This window comes from Rhineura floridana, chromosome 1 (assembly GCF_030035675.1).
Source record: "Rhineura floridana isolate rRhiFlo1 chromosome 1, rRhiFlo1.hap2, whole genome shotgun sequence".
Lineage (NCBI taxonomy): Eukaryota > Metazoa > Chordata > Lepidosauria > Squamata > Rhineuridae > Rhineura > Rhineura floridana.
The window spans coordinates 321,235,882-321,250,224 of NC_084480.1; the positions used below are offsets into that span (position 1 = coordinate 321,235,882).

At 52.6% G+C, this 14,343-nt stretch overlaps 1 protein-coding gene across 2 annotated transcripts in view; it reads left to right on the forward strand.

Moving 5' to 3' along the window:
- The window catches only part of PPP1R16A (protein phosphatase 1 regulatory subunit 16A), a 65,974-nt gene that overhangs the window by 47,963 nt on the left and 3,668 nt on the right, over window positions 1-14,343 (forward strand). For both annotated transcript variants that reach the window (XM_061607152.1, XM_061607153.1), the window contains 6 exons: window positions 4,187-4,290; window positions 6,894-7,018; window positions 7,575-7,700; window positions 10,203-10,278; window positions 10,895-11,024; window positions 11,221-11,377. In XM_061607152.1, the coding sequence (XP_061463136.1) occupies window positions 4,187-4,290; window positions 6,894-7,018; window positions 7,575-7,700; window positions 10,203-10,278; window positions 10,895-11,024; window positions 11,221-11,377 (718 nt within the window). The remainder of the gene's footprint in view (window positions 1-4,186; window positions 4,291-6,893; window positions 7,019-7,574; window positions 7,701-10,202; window positions 10,279-10,894; window positions 11,025-11,220; window positions 11,378-14,343) is intronic.

Sequence of the window (14,343 nt, forward strand, 5' to 3'; positions counted from 1 at the left end):
AATGCCAGGGGCTGAACCATAGACCTTCTCCACGCCAAGTAGGTGCTCTGCCCCTAAGCTGCAACGCGCAGTCCTGCAGAGCTGTTGTTGTGAGGGGTGGGGCTGGCAAGCAGCACCATAATCCAAGACTGCATGTGAAGGAGGGTTGCAGGGGAACTCTATGGCCACCCCTCCCAGATTTTTTTTTAATGAACATACTGTGCAAATAAGCATCATTCTGTTTCTGCCAGCCTTTGGGAGAGACTAGTCCCTTTGCCTGAAACCCCCCAGCCCCTCCCGTAATCTGTTCTAGGCCACATTCACACCATACATTTATTCCGCTGTTGGTTTAATGGTCAGCCCCTCTTCCCAGAGGACTCTGGGAATTGTAGTTCTGTGAGAGGAATAGGGGCCTCCTCTCAGCACCCTTCCCAAACTACACTTCCCAGGATTCCTTGGGGGAAGCCATGGCTGTTTAAAGTGGGATGAGAGGACCAAATGTGTGGAATGTGAATGTGGTCCTACACCACTGGCATCTAGGGGGTCATGGGGAGCTGACTTCTCCCTCCCCCTGGAGACCCTTGGGATCCTGTGTCCTCTATGTGACAGGGGGCAGGAGATGCAGTTTTGGCCAGAGTGCCATCTGTGGCAAAAGGCCAGGTGTGGAGGTGGTGCCTCTGAGAGGCAGAGAGGGTTGAGGCTCCAGTGTGGTGCGTATGTGCGTGCAGGCCCAGGGGAGGGTATCTGCTCAGAGGCCTCTGAGCATCTAGGGCGCATGTGCCTGCCGCTGTATGGCAAAGCGAAGTGAGCCTGCCAGCCACAGACTCCAGCTGGTTTTGATGCGGAGGTGGAGAGAGACTAGAAGTGCCCCAAGAAATGCCTGTGGCATGGTGAGGGTGGGGCAGCTGTTGTCATGCGCAAAAGAATGTTTCTCTGTCCAGATGTGCTCTTGCCTCTTCCCACCACGTCTGGCTTTTAATTCCCAGGAAAGAGAATGCCTGTAAGCAATTTCTCTGTTGGGGTTGTATCCAACTGAATCCCTATAAGCTACTCAGACTAGACCCATGGAAACGAGTGGGCCCAAGTCAGTCGTGTCCTTTTATTTCAGTGGGTCTACTCTGAGTAGGACTACAGTGGGATACATCCCTTTATCCCCAGGGCGTAACCTTAAGAGCATCTGCCAGGCCAGATATCCTTCCACCTTTCTTATTCTTCTGGAAGCAGGAAAGAGCAAGTCTGTTGCCAGGGCAGGATATAAATTTTAATAATTTATTAAAGAGAAGGCTGAGAGGTGACATGATTGCACTCTTTAAGTACCTGAAGGGCTGTCACATAGAGGAGGGTACAGATTTGTTCTCTGCTGCCCCAGAGGGTGGGACTAGGTCTAATGGTTTTAAGTTGCAGGAGCGTAGATTCAGATTGGACATTAGCAGGAACTTCTTGACAGTAAGGGCAGTTCGGCAATGGAACCGACTGCCTAGGGAGGTGGTGGGATCCCCTTCGCTGGATGTCTTCAAGCAGAGGCTGGACAGCTATCTGCGGGAGATGCTCTAGCTGTGGATTTCCTGCTGTGAGCAGGGGGTTGGACTCGATGGCCTACAAGGCCCCTTCCAACTCTAGGATTCTATAATAATAATAGTGGCCTTTGGGAATGAATACAAGGCCTGGGATTGGCTATTACCCACCGTGTAGCGCAGCTTTCCCCAACCTCCAGCTGCGTTGGGCTAGAACTCCAGCCAGCGCAGTCATATGATCCTGTGGCTGATGGGAGTTGTAGTCCAAAGCCACTGGGAGGCTCCAGGTTAGGGCCGGCCGGTGTAGTGGTATTAGTAGGGCAGACGTGCTCTTCCCACAGGAGGTTCTGTCCTTGGCCCTTTTGGTGAGAAGGGGCGCAGGTGGCAGCCCAGAGGCGAAATGCACCAGTGGCCTGACCTAGGTAAAGCAACTCTGTATAAGCATATTAGGACTTGTAGCCTTGTGGACTTGTAGCCTGGGTACACTTTTCATGCAGGCCTCTGGTTCAAGCACAGAGGCTGCACTGGGTAGGCAGAATTGGAGTTAGGTGAGCCAATGGTTGCCTTCTGTGATTGCCAGGCATTGCCTGCCAGACTCCCCCCTCTGTCTCCTCCTTGCTGTCACAAATTCCAGGTTGTGTTCTGGTCGGTGGGTCTTGCATCTGCCATGTGGCAGGCTGAAGTTCAGCAGGTGGCTCTTTCCCCAGCTGTACCACTAGAATGTCTCCCATTTCTGAGCTGTTAACAGGAGCAGGGCATCCTTACGTACAGTGTATTAACCCATTTTTTCCCCCAGGGGAGGTGCCCACGTGTACCCCTGCTGCCTCCTCCTTTGTGGGGTCATCATCAGGCTCCTAACCTCACTCTGAATTGAGGTCATGTTCTCTAGCTCTGGTGTAATTGCTTTGGATCCCGCTGGTAGGGCTGTAAATATTTAACAGGGTTGTATTGTTGATGGAGTAACTCTATCATTGGTGCTGTTGGCTGCCTGTGGGGATCTCCTGTAAGTAAGACTTCGGCCCTGCCAATGAGAGAGCTTTTGGTGACTGGCTCAGAACTAACCTGCAGAAATCTGTAGTAGTCTGCCCCAGTGGGAGAAAGGCCGTAGCCTGAGGCAGTGAGTTCCCAAGTTGCTATGCCTGGATTGTGGGTCTCCCTGCCTGCCTGGTGAATGACTCCATGTTGCCTAATTTAGCCATGCTTCACCCAGCACTAAATGAAGGCTGAAACAGGGGGGCATTTAAAGCCCCTCAGATTATGAATGGGGGATGGGTGGAAATTGGGAAAATGACTGTGTTTCATAAAAACAGCGATTTGGAGCATTCAGTGGAATTGATAGACAGTTTTAAGACAAATTAAAGGAAGGGCTCCTTTGCACACTGTGCAGTGAACCTATGGATCTCATGGTTACAGGGTGCTATGATGGCTACTAGCTAAAATTGTGGTGGCCGCTAGATCAATGCTCTTATGCTCTCCATTCTGTGGCATGGTCAGCCCCTGAGGGCCAGAGAGCACTGGGTGGGATGTATTGTCTCCGGTGACTTCCTTGTGATTTCCCCTGGCCCACCTGGCTGGCCATTTCTGGGAGAGGTATGTGGGCCATTGGCCTGGGCCACCAAGGCAGTTCTTTCGTGCAGATTGTGTGGAAATGGTGGAAGGAAGGTGCAGCCCCACGGATGTGGTGCTGGTATCGCTGGGGGCTCAGTGGGCCACTTTCCCATTGGGCCCCTGGGTTTCCACCCATCTTCTAGTCTGAGGAGAAGATGAGCAGCTCTTTTCAGCCTCTGTGACTTGTGTCTTTATGCCGTCTTATACATTCAGTATTGCTGTCATTGAATTCTTTTGTTTCTTGTTGTGACCCATCCGGAGAAGTTTGTTACAGGGTGGTGTATAAGTACTGCTGATAAATAATAAACCTTGGGCAGTCGCTGGCCTTCCTTCCTGGGTTGTTGTTCTTTCTCCATAGAGCAGTTGGGGGAGAGGGCTGAGACTGTCTTGCCGAGGGCTACCCAATGAGTATGTGGCTGAGCTGAGACTGGAACCAGGGGGTGGTATTCAGTGATAGCCCTGCTCAGAGAATGCACAATGAAGTTAACAGGCATGACTGACTTAGGCTCATTAATTTCAGTGGGCCTTCTCTTAGGACTTACTTGAATGCAACCCAGGGTCTTCAAGCTCCTAGCTTGTGCTCGCAACCACTAAGGTACAACTTCTCTTCTACATCTCATTGGGAGGAGCATCTCGATGCTTCTTCTGCCACGAGATGGGCTCCTTGTGGGTCAGCCTCTCCCACCTTCTCCGCTTCCCTCTCCTGGCTCTGTTCTGGGCTCCAGTTGAGCTCGCCACCCCTTCCTCCTTCCTAAAGGCTGCAGGGCCCTTGCAGAGGGAGAGGCCAGATGCTGGGGACGGGGGGGGGAGCGGGATACTGTTTCAGCCGCTGTCCCTTGCCGAGGGAGGGGGAGGAGGAAACCCAATCTGCAGGGCTGTCTGAAGAGGGCCCATGGAGCATGTTCCAAGCGCCAGTGGCTGCTTCTGAACAAAAATAACTCCTTGTATCTGTTACACGCAGCACCCAGCAGCCAGAGTTGGACGCTGCCGGCAGCAGCTGAGTTGGGTGCGGTGGAGAGATGTTCACACACCCGCTCGCTGCATCTCCGTCCCCTTCTTTCTTTCCTTCCTTCCTTCTACTCCAGAGGCGCCAACCTGCTTGCCGTCAACTCGGATGGGAACATGCCGTATGACCTCTGCGAGGATGATGCAACGTTGGACTACATTGAAACGGCCATGGCCGACCAAGGTGAGTCCCCTCCTCTCTGGGCCTTCTTCTCCAAGCGGGTCACCCGTGGGTGGGTTTCCCCTCCGCCCTTCCTACCAAGGTGGGTCTGGCATTGTGAGCCCCCCGGCAGTCAGCAGGCCCATTGACCTACATCCCAGCTTTTCCTCCGGCTGGACTCTTGTTCCAGCATACGGTGGCTGAGATGGTAGGGCTGAAGGTGACCACCCAAGTCACCCAGCCCAGCTCATGGATACCCAAGCAACTGGGTCTCTCCTCCCACCACCCCCAGCTTGTTTTGAGGAGGAGCCTGGAGGCCCACCAAGCCCAGTGTCCTGTTGCCTTCAGATGCCCACAAGGAGGGGCACGAAGGGAACAGCCCCCCCCCCCAGCAACAGGCATTCAGTGCATCTTGCCAGAGCTGGGTTAAAATCATGGATGTGTTTTGACTCTGAGTGAGGAAAGTGTTTTACTTACTAAGCCTCATGCAGAAACAGGTGGAAGCACCTTTATGAATTGAATCCTCCCCTGTGCTTGAGTCGAATAAGGTCTTTTGTCCCAATAACTTTCTTGGGAACGTTTTTCATGTACATTTATTCCCAGACAGCTTCTTACGATTTTGTGGAATCGGACCGTTAGGAAGGAGCGACTGGGTCATCCACCCTAACCGCCGGCTGGATTGGCAGGAACCTCTGTCAGTCCCTAACCTTCCCCAGCCCCTGCTGAGGGGGGGATGCTCCTTGCCAGCCTTTCCGTGAGAGGGTGGGAGTCCCCTGGCCTCCCTCAGCATCTTCTGCCATGGCTGGGCTGCTCAGAGTGGGAAGTCCTAGCTTGCTTTCCAGACGCTCCCCTCCCTGAGCCCTTCAGGTTGGTGTGTCGGGCACAAAACAGAGGCAGAATGAGCCACTTGTCCCTCTTTCTTCCTGGCCCTGCAGCATTGTGGTCTCTGGCACCTCCTCTCCTTGTGGGAATTAACTTGGGGGCACCAAGGAACGTCTCCTCACAAGCCCCATGGACATGCGAGGGGGGCAATGCCAATTGAGCAGCTTCCATTTGCTTCTGTTTGCTCAGGGAACGTTCTGGTGTCTTGAGCCCTGTGGGTCAGACCTGGCAGTCTCCCACTCCGCCACCTTTGAGGGCCCTGAAAAGGGACTGCCTCATTCGGCCCCCTGGTCCTGTCCACCCCGGTCCACCTGAGCTCTGGACCACAGAGAGCCCAGCTTCTCCTGCCCTGCCCATGACCTCCTCCTGTTATTGGCTAGGAAGGGCTTCTGCCAGCCCCTCTCAGCTGCCTTCTCTCTGACCTCTGGCCTCTCCAAGAGCATATATTCGAAGACCTGCAAACCTGCGGCTCAGAAATTTGTCTGCGTCCTCAGGGATAGCCAGCCTGCACAGTCAGTGCCTCAGAGCAATTGGGTGGGTGGCGGTGGGGACACCGAGAAGGTGCTGATCTTCACTCACGTTACAGGATCTGTATTCTAGACCAGAGTGACTGCCAGCCCAATGGAAAGTCAGTTGCACCAGCTCAGTGGAGGTGCCTGTTCATTCCTTGCCATGCCTGGGTTTACAAGTATGTTGTGAATTGCCCACTCCCAGCTGCATGGCTGCTGTGGAAGCGGAGGGTGTGGCAGGCCCTTCTGCGCCTTGCCTTGCTGCTTCCCCCCCCCTCTAACCACTCTAGCAGGGTGGGGAACCTCTGGTGACCCTCCAGATGTTGCTCAACTTCAGTGCCCATCCACCCCAGGCAGCACGGCCAGTGGTCAGTGACGATGGGAATTGCAGCCCCGCAGGCTCTGGAGGGGCCACCACAGGTTCCTCACCCCTGCACTACAAGCATAATAAACGTGTGTTCCATTTCTGATCTTCAGAGGAGAGGGCCTATGCTTCTGTAGCCACAACAGCAGCACCCACCTACAAGAAGCCAGCTTCGGCATGCTCGGGGCAACTCTGAAAGTTTGTGGAAGTACCAAAAAACCCCAAAAACAACAACTTCAGGAAAAACCCAAAACAACAACTTTAGGAGAAAAAATCTTAAGTCACACTCCCCCCCCCCCGACAAAATGGCCTGCTGAAGACTGAGCATGCTCAGTAGCCAGGCAACGCTGGCTGAATGTTGGAGTGGGGACAAAGCACGGAAGACCAGGCTGAGCGAGGGAGGGAGGGGGAATGGTCCACAGTGTCTTGGAAGAGGGGCTGCTTGGTTGGACTCCTAAGCAGGAGTGCTGTTTGCTGCAGCGTTCTGTGGTCGGGTCCACTCGTACGCCAGAATTTGTTAGTGTAAGATCAGCCCATTTTGGTTTGTAGCATCCGAAAAGGCAAAAGCGACATTGCCTTGGAGTGGCCAGGATTGCTGTTCCTTGTGTTCTGCCCTGCGATGGTGCTGCTGGGGCACGTTGTTGCGAAGGCAGCTTGTGGCAGGAGGCGCCTTGCTCATCGGGAAGGGGCAGTGGGTGGGAGGGAGTGTGTCCCTGGGCAGCCACAGCTCAGAGACGTGCAGACCCTGCCTGCCCCCTCCTGGGGCAGCATTGCCCTGGTTTCTCACTCCCAGCAAAGGGGGCTGCCCCCTGTCGGTCCCCCTGAGGTGAATCCCATTCATCGTCTTCGTGCCTCCCCCTCCCCATCCATAGACATCACTCAGGAGACGATTGAGGAGGCCCGTTCGGCTGTGGAGTGCGCCATGGTGGAGGATATCCGCCGGCTGGTCAAGGAAGGTGTGGACCTGAACACGCCATTGGACCACAGCGCCACCCTGGTGAGACAGACACTTGGAGCCTGGCTTTGGGATGGGGGGAGGGAGGGGAGCAGTCTCCCCACCGTGGCCCTCTGAGCCTTTTCCTCCACAAAGACCTGGGAACTGGGCTCCGGGATTTCTCTGGGCTCTCTTTCAAGAGGAGGAGGACAGAACATGTAGGGGTTCAGGCGACCTGAAAGGTCATCCAGCCCAGCCTACAATATCCAGTCTTGCGAGTCTACCTGATCCACTCTCAGTGTTGGTGGTGCCTTCGCTCTTCCAGGGGAGAGGCAAACGGCTCAGGAAGAGTTGGGTCTGCGTGGAATCCTTGTTGTGCTTGAAGCCAGGAGAGCATTTTGCTACCTGACGCCTCCAGTTCTCACGGATGGGACACCTCCCTGAGTTCACCTTGCTGGGGGGCCTTCCATCGCAGGGCCTGCAGAGCCCACCCAGGCCCTCCTGAACCAAAGGCCCACGGCGCTCAGCAGCTAGCGCTGGACTGTGGGACGATAGACTTCCCCTGTCCCCCGAGGGTCCCGCCTCTCCCCTTTCTCATTGCTGTCCCTGCCCCCCACAGCTGCACATAGCCTCCGCCAATGGCTACCTGGAGGCGGCCGAGTTGCTGCTGGAACACAAAGCCAGCATGAGCGCCAAGGATAACGATGGCTGGCAGCCCCTCCACGCGGCCGCTTGCTGGGGCCAGGTGAGTGCTGCCTCCTGGCAGGAGATGCTGCGTCATTCGTTCATTGGCGATCACTCATGGCCAAGTAAGATCGTCTTCCAAGATAAGGTCTTTAACGGTGGGTCCGTAAGTGACTGTGGAGGCCAATTCTGGATCCGCACAGCCTCCCACAGCGAGGACACAGGTTTCCAGGTGGAAGATGGTCACGATGAGGATTTGCTTGACGTGCCTTCTGCTTCCACGTTCCAAAGTTCATTTGTCTTTTGCGACAGCTAAGTGGTGACCCCACTGGACGCGGTGATCCAGTCAGGGAGAGAGATGAGGCAGACTATGTTCAGGGCACCTTTTCTAGCCCCCTCCCCGTACGGGGTGAGCAGAGTGGATCCTGAATGGGACTGCTCAGTCGTGGATACAGCTGCCGAATGGTCCTTGAGCCAGGACGACTGAGTGAGTCTATATCCACTGCCCATGTGGTGCTCAGCTGACCGCAGCAGTGGCTCATCCGGGGTCAGATGCTGCCCCCTAGTGGCCGAGCTGGCTCTTTAACACCCCGTCTCAGGGAGATACTTCACAATAGTAATCCCGTTAATCCGAGCCTGTCTGGAGAGCAGATGGCTCTTGTCATCCCCTGCTAAATTGGATAAGCCAGGAATTCCCAAGCACAGCCGGCAGTAATGCGGGCGATTAGTGGGCTGTCCCAGGCATGGTGACGGCTGCCGGGGATAGGGGAGCGCTGGGAGAGGGTTATGGGGCCCTTTCCGGGGGCAGACCCAACTCTGGGGAAACCTTGGATGGCTTTGGGGTCTTGAAGGCCGGTCCTCTGAAGAGAAAGGAAGGCACAGGCCACACAGACGGGAAGCCCTATGATTCTAAGAGGGAAGGGTTTGTGGGTGGGCGGAGGTCGAGAGGAGTTGACGGTTTCCAAGTATCTACCAGAGAGTCAGAAAGCAGGAGAGGAGTCAGTTGCAAGGCTGAAACTGCAAGGACAATGTCTAGCTTGACGGTCAGGGGAAGCTGTGAAGCGCTCTTGAGAGCACCTCAGCAGGAAAATACCAGCTCTGCCTGAAGCCGGGCGGAGGGGACACAGCACAGGGTGTTTGTGCAGCCCCCACTCATTCCTGTTGGATTGTGCCTTGCCTTAGTGTGTGTGTGTGACTGTGATTTCCCATCCGGGGCACCAAAATTGGCTGTCTTGCTCCTAGACCAGCCTTCCCCAGCCTGGTAGCCTGCAGATGCTTTGGACTACAGCTTGGTTTAAAACTATGGTTTTAAATTTGTATACTTGTTTTTAATGTTTTTAATTGTTGTAAACCATCCAGAGAGCTTCGGCTGTGAGGAGGTATCTAAATGCAATAAATAAATAATAAAATTAATAACTTGCCTCAGCCCCAGCACGGCGGTGCTGGTTGGGGCTGTTGGGAGTTGTAATCCAAAGCATCTGCAGGGCACCAGGTTGGCCAAGGCTGTCCTCGGATGACCCTTTGAGCTCCTTCTAGCTCCACCGTTCCTATTTCTCATCAGTGAATCTTGCCGCTCTGTGGCCTTTGCCAGAAAATGGTTTTCTGCACGTTGCCCTGCTGGGTGCTGAGTGATAAGCAGTGCTTAGCTTGCAGGTGATCCCCACTTGTAACCTGCCCTGGGACCTTACGGAAAAGGGCGGGTAAGAAGTCTAATCAACCAGTCAGTCCCTGGCAGGATCTCCATGTCAAAAGGTAGCAAAGCAAAGGAGGGCCTCGCTGTGCCTGAGACCTTGGAGAGGCTCTGTGTGGTTCTGAGGCAGCACAGAATATGGCAATGGGCACCTGCTTCCATGGGGGGGGAGGGCGGAGCCAGTTTCTCCACCTTCTGGCTGCACCAATCTGCCTCCATCCCAGGGCAGCCAGAGAGTGGCTGAATAAGGCTTTGAGTGGTTGGGGGCTGGCCATCGTTGATACAGAATTCAGCGAGTCTTGGCGCAGAATTTGGACTGGGTTTGGTGTAGAATTTTCATTACTTTAGCACGGAACACACAGAGCCCGGGTGTGAAGTTGCTCTTTTTATGGCCTTATGAGAAGAGCCTGCCTTCTGGATGAGACCAGAAGGGGCCATCTAGTCTCACCTCCTCTTTCCCACAGAGGGTGGCCAACCAGATGGGCATGGGAAACCCATGAGACTCTTCCCCTCTTGTTCACTGGGTGCTGCCTCCGATCCCGGAGGTTAATTGCGCCATCATGACTAGTAGCCTTGTCCAGTTGTCCAGTCTCCTTTTGAAGCCCCCTAAGCCAGTCGCCACGTTTAGTGGCAGCAAATTCCGTACACAAACTGGGCATTAGATCATGAACTGGGGTGACATTCCTCCGACAGTCAGAGGGTAGCCGTCACCTTCGCATCCTACTGGTTGTGAATGTTTTGGGAAGCGCCTGGCTGTCGGGAGGCAGAACGCTGGATGAGATGGACCTTTTTGCTGATCTCCGAAGCCTGGTGACTCTGTCCCCTTGTCCTGCCCTCCTTCCTTTGCTAAAACTTCTTCCCTGTTGGTGGCAGATCCATCTGGTGGAGCTGCTGGTGGCTCATGGAGCAGACCTCAACGGGAAGTCGGTGTTGGACGAGAGCCCGCTCGGTGAGTGGGGGAGGAGAGGCCGGCAGAAGTGGGCCAGCTGCTTTGGCTTCCTGGTTTCTGGCCAGGTTTGTTTCAGGGGCTCCGACACTGACAAAGTAGGCCACAGCGATGGCTTTCAAGGGCAAGAGAGCACGGCAGTGCTTGTTCTTTCTTCCTGTGGCTCTTTCCTGCTGCTGCCGCTGCCACCCCCCCCCCCAGGGCATTGCAGAGTCTGCTCCTGCTGCTTACTTAGTCCTGCGTGGTGGTGGTGGCGGCACTCCAGCCAGTTCTTAATGCAAACCTCCGTGGGAAGACTCTTATCAAGGGAAGACAGCATAGTGAACAGGACAGCCTAGATGCGAGTATGCCCAAGGGCAGAATCCGATATATGGAGCAGAATTTGGCACTTAAGATTTCTGCTCAAATACCTAGTCCTTTTGAGTGGAGAAAAATGTGAGCACACGTGCCAGTATCTCTCTAAAGAGAGTGCAGTGCTGAACTGGAGAGAGTCGTCTCTGCTGGGTAGAGGTTCCAGGTTTGGCAAGGGTCATAGGAGAAAGAGGGTATGTGCAAGGGACCCCCCTTGTTAGACGGGGGCCCTGATGCTTCCTCCTCTTGTATTCCCTCTTCCTGCAAGATGTGTGTGCGGACGAGGAAGTGCGCGCCAAACTCCTGGAGCTGAAGCACAAGCACGATGCCATCATGAAGTCACATGACAAGCACAAGTCACTGCTCCAGCGCCGCACCTCCAGCGCCGGCAGTAGAGGGTATGGTTTGGGGCCAGGACTGCTGGCTGGCCACAGCAAGGGATGGGAGGAGGAAATTGAGTAAAGCATCTTTGGGGCCCTTTGCTTTGAGGGGCTTGAGCAAAAGAGGTTCCCAGGGGATTGTGCCCCAGAGGTGTGCTTGAGCCTGCTTGTGACCCAGCTCACACCCCCTTTCTCTCCATACACACCCCCTCAGGAAAGTGGTGAGGCGGGTCAGCGTCACGGAGCGCACCAACCTCTACCGCAAGGAGCACGAGAAGGAGGCCATTGTCTGGCAGCAGGCAGAGCAACGGGAGAGTGAAGGGGAAGATGAGGACAGGCAGACGGATGCCGAACTCCAGCAGTGGGTTTTGGTGAGTGGGGCTGACCCTGAGTATGGGGAGTGGGGGCCCGGGGTTTCAGCCCCTGCACCTTTTGCTAGCCATCAGTGTTTGTCCATGACAGGTCAGCCTGACGCTGTTTTAAGTTTTTTGTCTTTTAAGTTCTTTTATTCTCACTTTCTTATATGTGTATGCACATATGTACATGTTTGTATGTGTATGCGTAATGCATTTTATGCGTTTTAATTTACTGTAATGTTTTATGTTTTTATTGTGTATTTTATTATATATCTGTGCGATTTTATTGTAGCTGCCCCGAGTGCCCTATTGTAGGGTAGAAGGGTGGGATAGAAATATTTTAAATAAATAAATAAATGGCACCTGCACCCTGGCGGGACACCTTTTTTTCCAAAAAACAAATCTGCCTTTTAATCTACTCAAGCTTTAGTTTCAGTTTAATTGATGAGCTTGGGACTGATTCCATTTCCTGACCTAAAGTTTGACATTAAACTCCTTAAAATCAAAGTGAAAAGAAAATATGCTTAAAACATCACTCCTGGAGAAGTGAAGAGGCAGCCCAAATATTTCTAGATACCCTAAATGACTGTGTCCTAGAGTAGTTGGTCATGGAACCAACCAGAGAAACAGTGACTCTGGATTTAAGATTAAATGGCACCCAAGACCTAGTGTGAGATGTAAGTGTAGTCGAACCGATTGGGAGCAGTGACCGTAGAGCTATTAAATTAAATAAACATGTAAATAGCCCATTGCCAAGAAAATCCAACACTGTCACTTTTGACTTCAAACGAGGAAACTTCCCCAAAATGAGGGGATTGGTAAAAAGAAAGTTAAAAGGCAGAATCAAGAGGGTCAAATCACCCCCAAATGCTTGGGAGTTGCTGAAATACTTTCAGAGACGATCTAGGGAGGTAGCTGGACCCTTGGATGACACAGGAGTTAAAGGCGTGCTAAAGGAGGATAAGGAGACTGCAGAGAAGCTAAGTGAATTCTTTGCATCTGTCTTCACAGCAGAGCATATAGGGCAGATCCCTGTGCCTGAATTAACGTTTGCAGGAAGGGAGTATGAGGAACTGAGCCCGATAGTGGTGACAAGAGAGGAAGTCAAAGGCTTAATAGACAACACAAAAACTGACAAATCATTGGGTCCAGATGGCATCCACCTGAGAGTTCTCAAAGAGCTTAAATGTGACTTACCTGATCTTCTAACAAAAATATGTAACTTGTCCCTCAGATCTGCCTCCATACCTGAGGACTGGAAAGTGGCCAATGCAACTCCAATATTTAAAAGGGGATCCAGGGGGGATCCCAGAAATTACAGGCCAGTTGGCTTAACATTTGTCCTGGGAAAACTGGTGGAAAGTAAAATAACCAAGCATATAGGAGAACAAGCCTTGCTGAAACAGAGGCACCATGGCTTCTGCAAGGAAAAGTCTTGTCTCACCAACCTATTAGAGTTCTTTGAGAGTCTCAAAAGCGTATAGACAGAGGTGATCCAGTGCACACAGTGGACTTAAGACTTCCAAAAAACATTTGATAAGGTTCCTCACCAAAGATTCGCTTAGAATAAGAGGAGAGGACCTCTTGTGGATTAGGAATTGGTTAAGCAGCAGGAAGCAGAGAGTGGGAATAAACAGACAAGTCTCCAAGTAGAGGGCTGTAGAAAATGGAGTCCCCCAAGGATCTTCTTCTACTTCTTCTGGGGTTTTATGGTGAAGCAAGGCCTTAAAAGGCCCTGTTGCTGCCACCTACTAAACCCGCCCCACATAATCTAATCACAATAGACCAACTAAATTACAGACTTGCGAAACATGCCAAATGGCTCATAAAACTAGAGTCTGCAAACTATAGCCCCTAAGAAGGACTCCCAAGTCACCAACAGGGCTCCTCTATCAACCAATAAATGAATAAAAAACTCCCTTTCATCTCTATATCATAATAGGTCCAAAGAATATGGTCTATACTTTTAAATACCCCACAAATATCACAAAGATCTCCAAGGATCAGTGTTGGGACCTGTGCTGTATAACTTGTTCATAAACGATCTAGAGTTAGGGGTGAGTAGCCAGGTGGCCAACTTTGATGACGATACTAAATTGGTCAGGGTCATTAAAGCAAAAAAGTGATTGTGAACAGCTCCAAAAGGACCTCTCCAAACTGAGTGAATGGTCAGTAAAATGGCAAATGCAAATCAATGTTATACAAATCTATGGTGCGACCGCATTTGGAATATTGTGTACAGTTCTGGTTGCCTCACCTCAAAAAGGACATTGTAGAGTTTATTTATTTATTTATTTATTACATTTATAGCGACTCCCCTGTGAGGAAAGGTTGCAGCATTTGGGGCTTTTTAGTTTAGAGAAAAGGTGAGTCAGAGGCGACATGATAGAAGTGTATAAAATGATGCATGGCAGGGAGAAAGTGGGCAGAGATACGTTTTTCTCCCTCTCTGATAACATTAGACCTCGTGGACATCCAATGAAGCTGAATGCTGGGAGATTCAGGACAGGCAAAAGGAAGGACTTGGCCACACAGCGTGGAGTTAGGCTGTGGAATTCACTCCCAGGGGAGGCAGGGATGGCCACCAACTTGGACAGCTTTGAAAGAGGATTAGACACATTCATGGAGGATGAGGGTATCAAAGGCTACTAGCCCTGATGGCCATGCTCTGCGTCCGCAGTTGGAGGCAGTCTGCTTCTGAATACCAGTTGCTGGGAACTGCAAGACAAAAGGGTGCTCTTGCGCTCAGGTCCTGCTGGTGGGCTTCCCAGAAGAGGCACCTGGTTGGCCACTGTGAGAACAGGAGGCTGGACTAGACAGGCCCCCTTGGCCTGATCCAGCCATAGGGCTCTTCTTATGTTCCTAGGAGGTTTCTCCTCACTTGCCTGGATAGGACTGTGGTTTAACAAACCGCAGGGGAGGATCCTGAGGGAGTGTGGAGGGGCCTGTGGTACTTGCAACGTGCACATGCATGGGCGTGG